General features: G+C 36.8%; 1 protein-coding gene across 3 annotated transcripts in view; it reads right to left on the bottom strand.

Annotated features, from left to right (window-relative positions):
• LOC124601810 (nuclear pore complex protein Nup133) overlaps positions 1 to 17,652 on the bottom strand; it is a 131,738-nt gene extending 114,086 nt beyond the window's left edge. For all 3 annotated transcript variants that reach the window (XM_047136275.1, XM_047136273.1, XM_047136276.1), the window contains exons 1-5: positions 17,441 to 17,652; positions 16,517 to 16,644; positions 15,912 to 16,114; positions 7,907 to 8,224; positions 4,540 to 4,716 (exon numbers count right to left, since the gene is read on the bottom strand). In XM_047136275.1, the coding sequence (XP_046992231.1) occupies positions 4,540 to 4,716; positions 7,907 to 8,224; positions 15,912 to 16,114; positions 16,517 to 16,644; positions 17,441 to 17,559 (945 nt within the window). In that variant the 5' untranslated portion in view covers positions 17,560 to 17,652. The remainder of the gene's footprint in view (positions 1 to 4,539; positions 4,717 to 7,906; positions 8,225 to 15,911; positions 16,115 to 16,516; positions 16,645 to 17,440) is intronic.
• Positions 17,653 to 19,372: the final 1,720 nt, after the last annotated feature.

A 19,372-nucleotide genomic window follows, 5' to 3' on the forward strand; every position in this document is an offset into this window, starting at 1 on the left:
AACACTTTTCAAACCACCATTCACAATATTTTCCCAGACCTGTCAGAAATAGGTTCATTTCAGCAGTTGCAAGAGAGCGCCAGACAACAGGCGTCACCACACTTGTGCGGCTACGATGACGCAGGAAGCCCATATGTCCGTATGTGTAAAACATTAAAATATCTTACATTATGTCATAAAAGAAACAAGACATCAGAGGATACTTCAAGGGCATTGGAATTTCGTGAACCACATTAAAATGCATAATTTGGTTTGAAGTGCACATTCGGATGTCCACATTCAGATGTAAATTTTCTTGGAATAGCAGTACTGTATTATCACATGTTTGGTTCTTTATTATGGCATAATGCCATACGTGCACTTGAAATACAGCGAACAGCTGAAAGTAGCCAATAGTGTGAAATTTAACAATTCGTTTCAAATAAATTGACTGCCTCAGTGGAAAAGATCAATAAAAGCAAATCTCTTTAGCAAACTGACAAAAATAACTTCATTGTTCTGCAAGGTGATTAATGCTTGACTGTCAGAAAGGTAGAAATAAAATCTAAACATATTTTTGCCTTCCATCATCATGCAAACGTGTTTTAACTCATTTGATAGCTTCCGGGCACAAAAATCTGTTCGGAGGCAATTTGTTATTATGAAGCATTGCATAGTCTTCCTAAAGCCTTTGACACACTTTGCTGCTGGCAGACGCTTGTATGTGCACTGTGTTTTGTTGTTGAATATGGTGAATTTCCTTTGCAACTTCAGTTTTATTTTCATTTTTTTTCCCCCTCGTTCTTGCTTTGTTGCTGCAGTATTATTCTGCAGTAGCGGGATACAGTAAAATCCTTTGTTGGAGTTCTTACCAGTCAAAATCACAAAAATTTGACTGAAAACTAAAACAATGAAAAATTCCTGGAATTCTAAAAAATTCCCGGGTTTTCCCGGATCGTACACACCCTGTGATACACACATGTAAAAGTAGCATAAACTGTCCTAGCTTTTGCAACTATCAGACAAAGATCTTTGTTTTCCCTCATCATCACTATACGTGGGTCCCTCTGGTCCTAGAGTATGAGTGAACTGCCCTTCCTTTTAAACCTTCCTCAACCCATCTATCTAATAATTTTTTGTAGATAATGTAGTTTACCTAGAAACTAGCCAACAATTCTGTCTCATAATTTACGCACACATGGGATCAACAGTCTAAACAACAAAGTAGCATATTTACACGAGACAGGCACTGCAGAATAAAGACAACATATTTCCATACAGTGAACCTACTTTCCAGCATTTATCGCACTTACCTGACTGTAAGATGTGGTTCTTCCCAAATCTGACATTCGAAAAATACTCATCTTATATTCACATAAGAAACTATTGTTGGTGAGGTCAACATTTTTAGATTGCTTAATGGGTGACTATAGGGATCATCTTACAGATGAAGCTTTGGGCACTGAAGTTTCATACAAGTTTACTTTGAAGAATTCTGACGGGTAGGGCTTAGCAAACAATACTTGCATTCAAATAGGACGAGGATTTTCGCAGTACGTTGGAGCACTTGATACAGTAGCAATCTTGCTTGAACAATCACACAACGTTTGACTCGCAGCGCTAGTGCAAGGGACATTGAGAAACGATGAACTAGCCACTACTATAATTTAATACTCTGCTTAACAATTGGCAGTGGAGAAAATAGCTTTAAATTCTATCAACTTACAAATTTTTGTTGTATTTGAACAGGTTTGCATAAAAAGTTCTCATATATGTATGGATATCATATACATACATTTATGCTCCTTTTCAAACAAAAGGTAACATTCAAAGGCAAATTTGTTGTCCTTCCAAATCCATTACTTGATTCTGAACCCAAGTCAATATTTTATTTGGTTATGGGAAACTGTAATGATTTACTGAGAAATTTGTTTGCTTATCATATCTTAGAATATTAATTGTTACCAGCTTTAGAACAAGATAGTGACATTCAGATAAAATGAGAAAGAAAACTAATTCAGAATTAAATGTTTAACAAACAAAATAGGTCACATTAAACTGACAGCAATTTTTATTGCAAGAATAAATTACAGTGGAAAGATCTGTTGTGGAAGCAGTACTGACAGATGTCACTAGACTGTGGGATGAACAGAAGTTCGAGAACAGGACTGAATCATGATTGTGAATTTTTATTTATATATCAGTTGCTGTTTTTACATATGACTTGTACAAGAGAAGATATTGCTGTTCTTGTTTCACTGTTGCTTAAGCACAACACTACGAGGATTTTCGCAGTACGTTGGAGCACTTGATACAGTAGCAATCTTGCTTGAACAATCACACAACGTTTGACTCGCAGCGCTAGTGCAAGGGACATTGAGAAACGATGAACTAGCCACTACTATAATTTAATACTCTGCTTAACAATTGGCAGTGGAGAAAATAGCTTTAAATTCTATCAACTTACAAATTTTTGTTGTATTTGAACAGGTTTGCATAAAAAGTTCTCATATATGTATGGATATCATATACATACATTTATGCTCCTTTTCAAACAAAAGGTAACATTCAAAGGCAAATTTGTTGTCCTTCCAAATCCATTACTTGATTCTGAACCCAAGTCAATATTTTATTTGGTTATGGGAAACTGTAATGATTTACTGAGAAATTTGTTTGCTTATCATATCTTAGAATATTAATTGTTACCAGCTTTAGAACAAGATAGTGACATTCAGATAAAATGAGAAAGAAAACTAATTCAGAATTAAATGTTTAACAAACAAAATAGGTCACATTAAACTGACAGCAATTTTTATTGCAAGAATAAATTACAGTGGAAAGATCTGTTGTGGAAGCAGTACTGACAGATGTCACTAGACTGTGGGATGAACAGAAGTTCGAGAACAGGACTGAATCATGATTGTGAATTTTTATTTATATATCAGTTGCTGTTTTTACATATGACTTGTACAAGAGAAGATATTGCTGTTCTTGTTTCACTGTTGCTTAAGCACAACACTACGAGGATTTTCGCAGTACGTTGGAGCACTTGATACAGTAGCAATCTTGCTTGAACAATCACACAACGTTTGACTCGCAGCGCTAGTGCAAGGGACATTGAGAAACGATGAACTAGCCACTACTATAATTTAATACTCTGCTTAACAATTGGCAGTGGAGAAAATAGCTTTAAATTCTATCAACTTACAAATTTTTGTTGTATTTGAACAGGTTTGCATAAAAAGTTCTCATATATGTATGGATATCATATACATACATTTATGCTCCTTTTCAAACAAAAGGTAACATTCAAAGGCAAATTTGTTGTCCTTCCAAATCCATTACTTGATTCTGAACCCAAGTCAATATTTTATTTGGTTATGGGAAACTGTAATGATTTACTGAGAAATTTGTTTGCTTATCATATCTTAGAATATTAATTGTTACCAGCTTTAGAACAAGATAGTGACATTCAGATAAAATGAGAAAGAAAACTAATTCAGAATTAAATGTTTAACAAACAAAATAGGTCACATTAAACTGACAGCAATTTTTATTGCAAGAATAAATTACAGTGGAAAGATCTGTTGTGGAAGCAGTACTGACAGATGTCACTAGACTGTGGGATGAACAGAAGTTCGAGAACAGGACTGAATCATGATTGTGAATTTTTATTTATATATCAGTTGCTGTTTTTACATATGACTTGTACAAGAGAAGATATTGCTGTTCTTGTTTCACTGTTGCTTAAGCACAACACTACAATGGTTGGAGAGGGGAACAGTAACACCAACTTGGCTAACAAGCAGAACTGCAACAAGGGTGGCGAGGGAGGGTACTGAGTACACAGTAAATTTCATCGAGCTGCCAACCAAGGCAATCTGAACTGTGTACTCTGGCTTTTTATGAATTTCTACCATTTGTAAAGCAGTTTGCCTGAATCCATTTGTACCTGAAATCAAACTGACTTTAAAATCGTACACATACTCAACAACAGCACACATTTCTGTAGAATATGGTGAAAGTCTAGTTTGCAGCTAGTGGTGTGCTCAGTGTTTTGTGCAACAATGTTGTTGATGCTCATCGTGAGGTGTAACAGGAATAATAGGCAAGTGTGTCTGCAGCTGGTTCTAAACAGCCAATGAGAGAGAGTGGCAGGCAAACGATGTGTTTGGAAGCACGAGATGTTGTAACATTATCATGTCAGTACAGAAGTGAAATCCGCTACTTCTTAAAAAGAAGGGCCGTGTTGTCAGGTCCCTTCATAACAAACTCGAAAACCGCAACGTTCTTGGAAGAAACAGCCAAATATTTGTGACAACAAAAATATAAGTTTCACAGTTGTCCTGTTATGACGATGACTAAAAATGGTGATACCACAGACAACAGGCTAAACAAAAAAGGCATGTAACTTTTTAGGAAGATGCCTTAGGTCAACAAAATTTTAATTTTCATTAGTCAGAATATGGAAAAAAAATCTTCCCCCTTAAAAAAGAATGGGTCGTCTTACATTGGGTAAAAATGGTACTATTCTGCCACTATCGGCAGCAAGTTACTTACCCAAAGAGCACAGAACCCTTCTCTAACCATCACACTAATGTCACACTCAAAGAGAAGGGTTTCCGTCTCCCCCGAAGACAGTAACCATTTCTGCAGTGAATGTTCAGCTAGCACAAATATATTCCAATCATCTGATGCTGAATCACCATTTCTGACAGCAACTATCTTCACCAGCTTCTGCAGAAAGACAATTGACATGGGTTAGGAAGTTCTCTCATGAAAATAGTATGAAAATGAAAAAGTTAAAGAAAAGAATGTTAAAGAACTATTCATTACTTTTTATCATGCTGTTTTCCTTTATCAAATGTGGTGCACCGTTGGTGTTATCACACAATTCAGAATATATGTCACTACTGCTTTATAAAGTAAAACTGCAGGTATAATAAATACAGTATATAATCAAAATGAACACAGGCAACTTAATGGCATGCACAGACCATTATTCCTTTTTTCTTCTCCACACATCAGAGGGTAAAAAAAAAAAAACTTTATAAACATTTTAGCCTTGTCGTATGATCCAGTCACTGTTAACATCACTAAGTTTCACAACTGCTTTGTTGAAGCATAGAGCCTTCTAGTTTCAGAAAATACCAATTATATAAATGACAAACTAATTTTTATTTACCAATTATGCCAACCATCTGGTTACTGATGTTCTCTGCAGTTTAACTGCTCACTGTCATTTTTTGTGGAAAAAAAAAAACCTCGCCAAGCCTAAAACTTTCAGACACATTTTAGCTTCTACACCAACTGCAGTCAAATCCACCATAGTTTGAAGTGTACAGTCGTGGACAAAACGAGCGAGACCCCTCACCTTTTCGTTATGCTGATCCGCACAGCTTTAAAGTCTGCTACACAGCACAACAGGCAAGGCGACGAAGTGCTGCCAACATACTATGCACAGGCGTGAAATTGAAAAACTGTCCGAACTTTGTTAGACTGTTTTCAGTCATGTGTAACACTACATTAATGCTGATTAGTGTGTTGAACACAACACGTAAATATAAGATATAAATGAAAGAAGAAATGCTAATTAGTATGAACTGTACTAATAAACATCAGTTTCAGCTTATCGAGATAACTGTTTTAGCAAAATATTTTGCGCATTCGGCCGCGAAACGGTCTGTATCAACGTTCAGACCAGTCATACTGGATTACCGTTGCAGACCTACCATGAAAATGTGCAAATTTAGCAATGCGTGAAGATTCATAACGAAATTCAGTGAAATATCATTCAGTGCCACACTTAAGTCAATTCAGTTATTGACAGAAGCGGAAAAGTAGGCAGTAACAAGTATGAAATTCTACAAGATTTTCTTATTTACATCCACAGGGCGCCAGTACCCAATAAAGGTAGCAGTAAAACGTATTGGGGGCGCGAGAATTTCCTAGAATTGCTTTACTGATAGTGTATCAGCCTCCATCGAGATTAGAGCCGAAAACAAACCAGACCTTCCTTGCAGTAGCAAAACACATTTCACTACACTAGCAGACAACCCAGGCAAACAGCCCTCTATTATTACCCCAGACCTGAATAAGCCAGAAATTTCACAATGTAAATGGCAAAATGATCTGCAGTTTCCATTGCATTGAGCTTTCTGAACTCAAAAACATGAATTTTTTACCTTTATGTCACCGCTTATGTGACAATCATTCGGCACGTTTATCGAAATAACAAAATACCGTTGTTAACGAGTAAATTTAGTAGGATAATTCTGCACCACCCATTTTTTGACCTTTCGCGTAAATTTTATTTATATATATGGCCGTATCTTTAGATTACGTTGACGTAAAAGCTCACTTTTTTACACCACCAAGAGACCGTATACCGCAGGAAATGCGATACATTTCCGCTTATTATTTCTACCCATACTCGAGGTAAAAGGTTTTTAAGGGCTGGGTAGATAGATGGTCAAGAAAGTGCGACTAGTAGGGTTCCATTTTTAAGTGACAAAATCCTAACAACAAAAATAGCTACGACAGTTGCTGAAGATGAGGGCTGCATAAATAATTCCCCCTACTCATTGTTCGAAGTGTTCTAGTTGCAGTCGATACATCAGCATTTTAATCGTAGCTACGCTTTCGATCCAAATCATTTTTACAGGAATTCAAATAAAATCCATTTGCCTATACAAGGGGTAATTCAGATCCCAGTATTAATGCGAACGTGTTTTAGAAGTGCGAGCATTTCCATTACTAGCTAGCTTGAGAAACACTTCTGCTATTTTTGAACGTTTTACGGCTGTGGCGTGTCTAATGGAGAATTCGAAATATTGTAGAATACGTTTGGCAGCTATTGTCGCCATTTATTTCTTTTGGTGGTGCAGAATTATCCTCCTAATTTTACTCGCTAATAAGAGTATTTTGTTATTTCGATAAACATGCCGAATGATTGTCACATGAGCGGTGACATAAAGATAGAAAATTCATGTTTTTGAGCCCATAAAGCTCTATGCAACGGAAACTGCAGATCATTTTGCCATTTACATTGTGAAATTGTCGCCTTCTTCATATCTGGAGTAAAAATAGAGGGCTGTTTTCCTGGGTTGTCTGCTAGCCTAGTGAAATGTGTTTTGCTACTGCAAGGGAGGTCTGGTTTGTTTTCGGCTCTAATCTCGATGGAGGCCGATATACTATCAGTAAAGCAATTCTAAGAAATTCTCGCAACCCCAATACGTTTTACTTCTGCCTTTATTGGGTACCGGCGTCCTGTGGACGTAAATAAGAAAATCTTGTAGAATTTCATACTTGTTACTGCCTACTTTTTCCGCTTCTGTCAATAACTGAATTGACTTAAATGTGGCACTGAATGATTTTTCACTGAATTTCGTTATGAATCTTCATGCATTGCTAAATTTGCACACTTTCATGGTAGGTTAGCAACAGTAATCCAGTATGACTGTTCTGACCGTTGCTACAGACAGTTTCATGGACGAATGCACATAATATTTTGCTAATTCGTAACGATCTGGAGTACTTTGTCTTACTAAAACAGTTATGTTATCTCAATAAGCTGAAATTAATTTTTATTAATACAGTTCATACTAATTAGCGTTTCTTCTTTCATTTATATCTTATATTTACATGTTGTGTTTAACACAATAATCAGTGTTAATGTAGTCTTAAACATGATTGAAAACAGTCTGACAAAGTTCGGATAGTTTTTCAGTTTCATGCCTGCGCATAGTATGTTGGTAACACTTCGTCGCCTTGCCTGTTATGCTGTGTAGCAGACTTTAAAGCTGTGCGGATCAGCATAACGAAAAGGCGAGGGGTCTCGCTCGTTTTGTCCACGTCTGTACATAAAACATATAATATTCACATACTTAGGATGTTAAATTGTGTTTATTATTTACAAGAAACTTACTGTTTCTGCTGAGTGTGCAGTGGGCAAGCCACCAAATATGAGCGAGGACACACGCCGCCCAATACCACCGAGCCAACCGTGAGGAGATCTAAGTGGGCGACAAATGAGTGTGTGTCGACCTGACTGCACCAGTGGTTGAACTAGAACTACAGTAGCTGTAGTTGTTGCTAAAACACAGCCAAAAGGTGATATATCTGCCAGTTGGTCGCATTCTTGACCTTGGAGGTCTACTACGTGCTCTACGGAGGCACCAGAATGCAAAACACTTGGCCAATACCGCACTGTGCCTTCTGGTGAGACAGCGATGCAGGATGGTACCTTTAACAAAACATGAAACAAATGACTGAAGTGTTAATATTGAAACACGTCAACAAATGAGCACTGAGAATTTAAAGTGATTACAAAAAATAAATAATAAAATCATAGTCCCATATATTATAGATGCACTTTGTTATTTTCATGTTGTACTCCGAGAAAATTGATAGAGAAAGCCTGAAACATTCAAAGTCACAGAAAACAATATGCAAGTATGAATTTTGCATGGTCAACTGTGAGTCGTACAAAGTTACTCCTGTTACTACAGGAGTTGACACACCAAACACTGCAATGTGTAAGTGGGAATATTTAATTATCTCAACTAATACTAATGTAAGTTACAACAGGAACAAAAGTGGGAAACTTAAGACGCAAATAATGGTAAAACAGCAACAGAAAATTTAGTTATTTGCATGTTCCATGGATCATACTTTTGACAACTCTCTACAATGCACAACAAGCCAGTAGGTTCACAAATAACCTATATCCTCTTCTTTTGGTAGAAAATTAAGGCTAAGTTGTAGCTACATATTGATATATAACTGGACCTTTACTTGACTCATATTCTACAATAGAAGTAAGGCACTGAAAACTATAAGGGTCCAAAGAACAGAAACAAAGTTTTTCAGAAAAATAGAAATTGCACACTAAGTTGCACACAGACACAACTAAAAGACACTTACACATTAGCTTTCAGCCACAGCCTTCGTCGTAAAAAAACACACCATTCATTTACATAACCAAAGATACCTTAGGCACATGTGACTGCCAACTACAGCATCTCTGATCAGAGCTTTTTCATACTTTTAGTATATTCAATCCTTACATACTAATTTTCCAAACATGGTATCTCACATGTAAGAACCCTTGTCACAGATGCATATAAATATGATTTCAGAATAGCAGAAGACATGTAATACAGACTCTTTGGCCTACCTGTCTGTTCCATGTTTAAGTTACATATTTCAAATGTGACTAAGAACTGTCACTGTCTAAGAACATAACAGTAACACACAAGGGCAATCTATGTACTATGAAGTAGGATGAATTTCATATCCTAACATATTAACACAGACATGGCTTTAATAGTGCTCTAGGTTTCTGCACTATTGTTTGTTTTCCAGTTGAACCTCAATTTCAACATCACAAAAAATATATAATTGACACTCATGTCATTGATACATACATACATAATGTACATAGATTTATATTTCTGCTGTTATGTATACAACTTATGTCATAGACATTGATGTACGTAAAACTGTTCGTTGTCCTCTGTATCAGATGCCACAGATGATGCGTTGTACACCTGAATACCGGTTTGGCTGTTATACATTTTACGTTCAGCTCATGGTGTTTACATGGCTTTTAACAAATATTTACAAGCTACAGAGAAGCAAGCATTCAATAAATCACATTTGTTACTTTATGTAGTATCTCCCCAACGTCAATTTCTTAGGATTTTGTAGCATATGCCCTGGTAGACCATCAGTTGGTGTCTAATGTTTTATCGATAAGATGACTGGATAATGGTCACACAAATGACTGTGGATATGCCACTGTACTCAGAAAATTGCAGCACAGGAAAGCAAGAAAAATTTTGCAACAGTCCAGAGTCCTGTGCTTACTGTGCCTGTACCTACAAAACTGTCGTTGGGGGGGGGGGGGGGGGGGGGTATAGAGGAGAGGAGCAGTCCACTCTTGCACCACCAATGACATGTATATTAAGAGTGTGGTCCTTATGGAAACAGGAAACACTACTTCCACTGGTTAGAGTAGCAGCAATCTGGAATTGTGATGTTACTCAGTATACTGGACAGTGTAAAAACTGTGTCTATTCCAGAAAGCACTCAATGTCCACATGAAGCTGCCTGGTCACATATTGCCACAGTTACATGGCCATTGCAGGAATTATCTGCTTTTTTATGGGGCAGAAATCAAGACTTTGTGTCTTTTACATGCATTCGTGGTCACAGTCCACAAGAAAAATACCATCATTGTAAAATAATAGTTTTTAAAAAAACTCCGAACAGCAAAGATTGTTATTTTTCCAAGATCACTGGTTTCAGCAAACTAAGTTGTCATCTTCAGATCAACTTACTGCAATGTAGGCATTAAGGAAGTTTCAGATTCCAACTGTCTGCTTTGACTTATGTCATCAACATGGTGGGCACCACTAGTTCCAGCATATACAACATTATGACCATAATGTCTCTACATACACATGTGAACAAAAATAAACTGAAGGAAACACTTCACGGCATTCGCTTCAGAACTGCTACAAATTCGTTGGGCAATACACCACACCGCTCAAACTGTCAACACAACTGGCACTGCTAAGAGTATCCTACGACTTCCACATCACTGGCAAAGGACTATACACAATGCTGGTGACTACTTTGAAGGTCAGTAAAACTTTGTACAAGCTGTAGATAAATATTTGCCACTATTAAAATTCCGACCCTTGTATAAGGGCCCAATTTCTGATCCCCGGACAGTCAGTCCACGGCCGAGTTTCAGACGAGAAACCTGTGTTGGTGAGAGCAACAACAATGCTTCAACTTAAATGTGAAATAAGTGTAACACAATTAAGCCGTGTGTTAAAACAACGACAGTGTCTGCTCTATACATACCCCTCTATTCTTCAAGAACTGCGACCTCTGTGATTAGGTTTTTATTGCTCGCAGATGTTCAATAGTAAATTATTATAGCAGTATGTGGATGTTAGGCTGAAAACTATTAATGAGTTAATGAGGCTTATCGAAAGTTAAACAATAGTGCACTGGCCATATTAAATGTGTATATGGGAGGGAGGGGAGGGGTGGTGGTGAAAGGTCAACAACTTTGAAACACAAATGTGCACCAGTCAGCTACGTCATTTACAGCAGACAGTACTGCACTTCCACCCCCTATTTTTTTCAGCCAGTACATTGACACCGTGCTGTCTTTTAAACCATGTTGTGAATGCGTAAATGTAGCAGCATCCAACATAAATATTTAAATATCTCTTCAGTTCTAAATTGTCATTCAATTACTGCATTACCCGGTTAGAATATAACATGAGCATGAATGTGAACTACATTGAAGCACACAACCGTTTTCATATGTTATCTGTAAAGAAGTAAATCTGTTTAAAATTATTCAATTGGGTTCGCTGACTACTTTCATACAAACTTTGTTCACTCTTGAATATCACTACACTTTTATAACATGGAGAGACACAACATTGGAATCAGCAAATGTTACTGAAAAGATTTCTGAGATTTAGCTGAGAAAGTATTATGCTCAGACACCAGCAAAGAGCGATAGAAGTTAAAATAGTTTCTCATAGCACAGATTTTGATATACATTAAAGTTACCTTTACGTGTATTCTTTTTTACAATGGCAAATATATATGTCTGAATTATTCGGCAATTGAAACTCACCGCCAAAAGCTTTCATGAAATCGCAGCAGATAAATGAACATCGGTGTATCACAGAAGTGATCTGTTCCAATTACATGAAAATAACTGACTGAATTCGACTTGGGGGAAAAAAAAAAAAAACATTAATCCGCTTAAATAATTGTTCTCAGCATTTTCAATCAGAAATAAAACTATAACTCTTGCCAATAATATCATATAAATATATTACCGCTAATGGCGGCACTGCAGCTTGTCCGGAGCGAAGCAAAGATGAAATGCGGAGGATCAAGATTAGTAATATTCTTATATTCTTACAGAAAATATTAGATAAACTTGAATAACATTATTCTCTATTTTTCTCCAATAATTTACAATAGGCAGTTTACGTAATAGTAATAATACCAGACCTTATCATAGACGGCAGATTAAAGTGCGTCTTGCTAGCATCATGACTACTCGAACAAGAAGAAAGCAACAAAAAATCAGGGATAATAATAATTGTTCTTATAATTAAAAGGTATCATTGTTTTCAGTCCATTTTCCATGGTTTGTGAAGATACTCTCACACCATCTCTGCACTATCAAAACCAAACTGTTTCTCTGACAACACACTTATCTCTCACGATATCACATATTTAAAAAAATAATCTTTTACTGACTATAAAATAGGGGCGTGGATACTATAACAGGGTGTATACGCAGACAAGGAAAAAAATATTCCCGGATTTCCCAACTAAAAGTACACTTTCTCTCGGGTGAAAACACACTTTTTCTGAGTTAAGTGACAGTATATTTCCCTCGAAACTGTAAAACTTATCAATCCTTTGAATGGTTATGATTTTATACATGGGCGTAGAATTTCCCGGCACTTCACAAAATGAAACTCAAGGGGGAAAAAAACACATTTTTGAAAGATCTTTGATGTGAAGGAACATGTATCCTGCATATTTTTGTATTACGAAAGGTTAAATTCTAATTCCATCAAAGACCACATGTTACTTTCCCAAGCATTGAAATCAAGACTGTGATGCGCTTTTGTAAGCCAGTCATAGCTCATGTCACGTCATCCTGCCAGCAAATGACGGTGGATATTTAGAGCATAGGACACGTGGTGTAGTCAGCCAATTAGCAACATGACTTAAGTAGCGCGAACACACAAACAAGAAAAGTTAATGGTTTAAATTGATATACATGGTGTTACTACAAGAAAAGCAAAGCATTCACATATAATATTGGTCTCTAATGTTAATAAACTGCAAGAAGCTTCCACAAATAATGTTGATATTTTTGCGTGTGTTACACTTTAAGATATATCACACAAATGCGACAGTAAAAATTTTAATAACAACGTAAATGTCTGATCTGCTGTGCTCGAAATTCTTCTAAATGGCTCGTTATCAAAGAGTTGATTTTTAAATGAGAGTCAAACGCTGTGTGATTTAAGAAATTCATCATACATTCTCGCACGTAGTTCAACTTGCATAAATGGAAATTTACTTTGAAAGTAATGCTTTTCAAATCACCATTCACAATATTTTCCCCTTGACCTGTTAAAAATAGGTTCATTTCAGCAGTTGCCAGAGAGTGCCAGACGACAGGTGCCACCGTGCTTGCGCAGCTGCAATGATGTAGGAGGCCCATATGTTCGTAATTGTAAAACATTAAAAGATCTCACATTATGTCATAAAAGAAACAAGACATCAGAGGATACCCCAAGAGTATTGGAACGTGCACATTTAAAGCGCATACTTAAAGTGCACATACATATGTCCAGATTTCCAATGAAGTAGTCCTTGACCTGATATCATAAGCCTTTCAGTGTGGTTTTCACAATGTAAATTTTCTTGGAGTACCACTACTGTATTATCTCATGATGGTTCTTTATTATGGCATAATGTCCCACGTGCTACAAGACGAAAATGTGCACTTGAAATGCAGCAAACAGTTGAAACTAGCGAATAGTGTGGAATTAAACACTTCGTTTCAAATACACTGACTGCCTCAGCGGAAAAGATTAATAAAAGCCAAATTTCTTTAGCAAATCGGCAATAACAACTTCATTGTTCTGCAAGGAGATTAATGCTTGCCAGTCAGAAAGATGGAAATAAAATAAAATCTGAAACTAATAACAAATTTTTGCCTTCCGTAATTATGTGAATGTATTTTAATTCACTTGACAGCTTCTGGCCACAGAAATCTGTTTTGTTTTCATTTGACATGAGAGCATTAAACAAAGAGGAAGCAGCAGTAATCTTTCTTACCCGTTATTCCGATTAGTCGTTTATTTCCACTCTGGTAGTCTGAATCTATGGATTTCACTAGTAAATATAACAACACTGATCATTCACAAACCCAGTCAACCACATAAACAGCGATTAGCATTCACACGTTCGGCTTTATTCCACCCAGCTCGTATAGCACCATCCCCATTTGTCTACAGGAAAGTATTTCTAGATACGACGGGGATTCCCCTGGTAGAGACATCATGTACACTATGCACATATCCAAAAATCAACTTATAATTCGTTCAAAAATCAATGGGGATGCGTTTCAAACTTATATGAATAATCGCTTCAGGCAAATGCCGGGATTATTCCTTTGAAAGAGCATGGCTGACTTCCTTCCCCATTCTTCCCTAGTCTGAAGGGACCAATGATGTTGCTCTTTGGTCCCCTCCCAGTAAATATTCATCACAGAGCTTCTCCTTTACAATTACATTTTTGCCTTTTCATCTTGTCTCTATTCACTGTCACTCCATACAACACCATGGTTTTTCAGTACTATTATATGCTTTCCTCCACAAGAGCAATGACATGTTTATGGATAGGAAGCCAATGAGGTATAGTTTGTAAAGAAACTGGTTTAACTGTTTAGTGTTACTTGTTATCGCACAATAAATTGTGTGTTTACAGACTTCTCACTGGCTTTCATTGATTAGACAGCATAACCTGCCCACACATGCAGGATAATCCCAAGTGTTATTTAACGTAATGTGGTGTTTTATCAAACACTGTCCCACCATGTGGTTCCATCTCATGTGAGGTGACACTATCAACAAGTCAAGAATATTTGTTTCTCCACTTTTATCCCTACAAACTTTCTTTGGGGAGGGGGGGGGGGGGGGGGGGGCGCAACAACTCGCTGCAGCAAGATAAATGAAAAGCCAAGGATAAAGTGAAAGAAGTAGTGTTAATAACAGTACCAAGCTCTGAGGATCAAGTTTCGTGCAGTACTTTCCAGATGAATTACTTTAGTATTATTTTTGTTACTAAACAATTTACAAGATATGTTACATCAAATAACTGACTAGTGGTTCTGAGCACTATGGGACTTAACTTCTATGGTCATCAGTCCCCTAGAACTTATCCCTGACCCCGCCGGGAATCGAACCCGGGAACCCAGGCGTGGGAAGCGAGAACGCTACCGCACGACCACGAGATGCGGGCAACTGACTAGTCTTTAAGTTTCTTAAGCAAGTTGAAACACGGCAGAAGGTTGGAATTAATCATATTCTCATATTGGTAAGTAATAGTTATTTAAACAGTGACACAGATTTGCACTATTTCAGTTGGAATACTATACAGTGGTGAGGAAACTATGATGAAGAGCACCTATGGCAGTAATACTTTTCCGATACCTTTGAAGAGGCTGGAGCTGCTCATCAGTAGCATTCCATATAGGTGGGCTGATGGCTTAAGTTCCTACTACAGAGGTGATATTTGGCCAATGCTTTTGGAGTTGAGCACAAGACCTTCAGCATGGAAAATACGGACATGGAGCATATAGGTACAAAGGTCCAATTTTCAGTTACTATCCATTGTGTTTACAGATAAAGGCGGAGTATTTTTGCTTGCATGGAAGTTTGTGGGTGGTCTCTGTAAGTACAATGAATATCGACAGGACCTTATTGCATAGGATTCAAGTAATTTTTACTCTCCTGAGTGCCCATAACAGCAACTAAAAACCTGACACACTACGTTTCATTAGCTTCAATGCTCCACAAGGCTGCTACCTGGGCTGTGATTTCTGCCCATTTTTATGCTGTTAAATGTACCTATATTCTACAATATCACCCAACAAGGTAACTGGATTTGCAAGCCATCTTGCAAACACAGTAAAATGACCACCTCAAGCTACCACAAATGTGAACTCCTGATAATAAAAAAGTCTAATGACCTCAACATTGACTAGTTGTTAAATACTAAGAAGAAAATACCGCATCTGAAAAATATGTACATAAATATGAATTATACATATATTTACAGTCAATGGGTATTTCATGTACCTGATTTCCACGGGGTGTAAAAACACAAACTAGAGATGCTCTGTGTGCAAGGTCACTCGGTGGCAACGTTAGCTCTTGGCACTGACTGCTTGCAGGACGAGAGTGACCTGGGGGCTGGCGATACTGCCAAATGAGAAGACGACGTCCACACACAAACCACGCCCACCCATCTGCTGACATGGACACACTTGCAGCAGTTGATCCTGGAAAAGAAAACAATTAAGCAACTTTGTGAAATGGTAAGAAGAATAAGGAAGTCAGTCAGATAAATTCCTGCTGATTGCTAAACAATGCAGATACTAGGCCTAATTATAGTTCCATATCATTACAAAATATAGTCAAAACAGCACAAATTAAAGCAAGTAAAGAATGTGTTTCAGGAGGGATAATGGGAGGGGGGAGGGGGGGGGGGAAGAGTTCTAATCCCAGCTTTTCAGGAATATAAAAACAAGAATTATATACGGCTTCTGTCCAGAAGTTGACAGAAACAAAATTTAATTTCAGCACCAAAACCAAAAAAATTTTTAATGATAAAGGATAATATTCAGAATTCTAGAGAAAAAGTTTCACTTTTTTGCACCTACATAATTATTTTTGATACTTACTATCTGAAAACGTGAGCACTTCAGTCACCAATACAGGAAGTGACAGTCCAAAACTCTCAACTGTATGATACGGTGTTTTGCAAACAATCTGGATAGACTGATTCGACTGGCCAGAAATACTGTACCTCCTGAAAAACACAGAAAAGAAAATAGTGATGTATGTAAGCACTTTCTTTTTCTTAATAGCTACTATTGTCAAGCATTACCAATGTTTCATCATCTTGAAGACAGTCCACATGCACTTGTTAATGAGCAGAAGTGAATAAATGTGTTAGCTCTCTACTAGAAACACTTATTTCTGCAGGCAAATAAAATATCCTACTAAAATTAAGTCAAGACACATCTCTGCTAAGAAAACACGAGGATCTAATGACGCTTAACAACTTGGTGACTAGCCTACCTAATATTCAAATATTTGTGGTGTCTAAGGACAAAGCAACGATCCAACAGCCCAACGATTATGATCATGTTTGAAGGATAAGAAAGCAAGAAAGGCACAGAGCCACATGAAGAATAAAGAAAAATCTTCAGCATTTAGGGCAGTAACAGCAAAGCCCATCTCCATGGACATTAAGCTGTAATGCTGGAACCTACAAAGGTGATTCTAGGCTTAAATGTGAAAGCAAATGAAAGTTGTGGCAGAAATAATATAATGAATAAAGACAGGACTGTTACCCATTATTTGAAGCACAGTATTTGTATTTAATGACACGTCTAGATTATGCCTACATAATTGTTATTTTGGATTGGTACGCCTCTAAATACATCTCTTCTTTGGAACTATTGGGTCATTTAGTATTCTTGAAACATAGTCGAATACGAAGGGAGAAAAAATATATTTGTCAATGATAGACTGATAAAAGAAAAGAATTAACGCGAAAAATAAAGTGAATGACAGAATGAATGCTGTAAGTATTGACTTACGACGAAACATTTCTGTTTCCTCCCGGCAACAGTGAACTTCTTCTACTTGATGACGCCGAAGTTGGAACTCTAGGCGACAAGACGGTTTTCGACTGGAAAGGGCTTCCAAAACTCTTCATTCTTATGTTATCAACTTTATTAGGTTACAACAATTATGAGTTAATAAGAATACACAAATTGCACATCAACTTAACCAACCCGCACTCTTTCAAAATAATATCAAGCTACTGATCGATAGAAGATCGATGCATCGATAGAGCTTTCAGGACATAACTCGAAAATTCCTGTTTTTTCAAACATTAACTATTTTATTCCCACGTTAGGAATTCAGCTATGGAAAAACCAAAATTCAGTTTTTTCAGTATTAATACAAAGCACTGATACAAAAATATTCTTTAATATTAACTTTATGTAATGTTGTCTAGGAACAGCGATGTGAGTCGACGGTCAAATGAAATGAGAAACATAGTAAACCAACAGATGTGAAAATATTATAAATCTGAAATAAGTTAACATCGTAACACATGGAAAATGTTATAAATATGACGTAAGTTAACATATTATTTGCTGAAATGTTTATTTTTGGCATTACTAAGTACAAAAATGAAATAAACGTCAATGAAACATTAAAATTACGCACATTGTGAAAAATTGACAAATGAAATAAAGACTCCAAAAGTTTCTCCAAATACGCATTACTGCATGTGATAGTAGTTGAAACAATTCTTTTTTGCCATCGATCACAACTGTACGCCACATTTTTCCACATGTGATATGTGTGAAGCCTTTTGCACAATATTTGCAGTTTCTTTGCTTGACACCATATTCTGACCAGTCACCAATGTTGTCATAACTGGCATTAGCAATTGGGTTTGTTGATAGTGACACCTTTCTTTTCTTTAGATTCTTCTCACTACTGCAAGTCTCCCCTTTTTTTTTATACCTATCAACTTTCCAGTTTTCATCAAACATGTTTATATAACAGTTTGAAATTGCATCAGTGAGTACTCACTGGTTTCCTCAGTTGTCCTTCATGTCACCCATACAATACGCAGCTGCTACCTGTTTACGACTGCTACCTGCAGACACCGTAATACCAGTCTCATATCTACCACTTGTGAGATCATACATCAATTTTACACAGCTCCAGAAGCATATCATCTTTATCATGTTTTTATGTGTTGTATTGTTTTACAATAAATGGTTTGACCACATATACAGACTTTTTTTCTGTAGTATACCACCTTTTGCATTTCGATTCTTGCTCTGTGGCAGCGTGTGATGAAATTAAATTGATGGCTTACTAATCATTCCACTGGATTACGGAGAGGATACACTTGGTTGCAACTCTCCAGTCTTTACTATCACGTCCCACTTTCTTCAGATCTCTTTCATTTGCCAAAGGGCATTTCTGCATTCAGTCCTGCCTAATACTGACAACACAGAATATATCTTGTAGTGTTACTGCAAATTGCTAGGATGAGAACCAGTTATCAAAGAGTACTTTGAAATTTTGTCCTTCGGATAAATCTTAACAAAGTGCAACTTCTATGTCAACAGAGAAACAATGTCCAAAATCACCACATGTACGTTTTCCCACATAAGAACGAAACTAATACATAATTCCAGATGAACCTGCATCCATGAAAATCTTGAAACCCCATCTGTGGAGTTTATTTCGAATGTTTCAAGCAGCTGCAACCTTTGAATGTCACAACCCATTCATCAACAGAATTGTATTCTCTTACAGGAATTACATTCATACTGTGAAGAATAATGTTAAGCAATGTCTGTATTTAGTTCTTCATGTTCTGGATAAGTTCTTCGTTTCTGTTTGATGTTACCCATTGTATGAAAATACTTGATAAACTTTTGGAACTTATTTTTGACTCATTATACCTGCACTAGGAGGGTATCTACATGCCATGGACC

Source organism: Schistocerca americana, chromosome 1 (assembly GCF_021461395.2).
Source record: "Schistocerca americana isolate TAMUIC-IGC-003095 chromosome 1, iqSchAmer2.1, whole genome shotgun sequence".
Classification (NCBI taxonomy): Eukaryota; Metazoa; Arthropoda; class Insecta; order Orthoptera; family Acrididae; genus Schistocerca; species Schistocerca americana.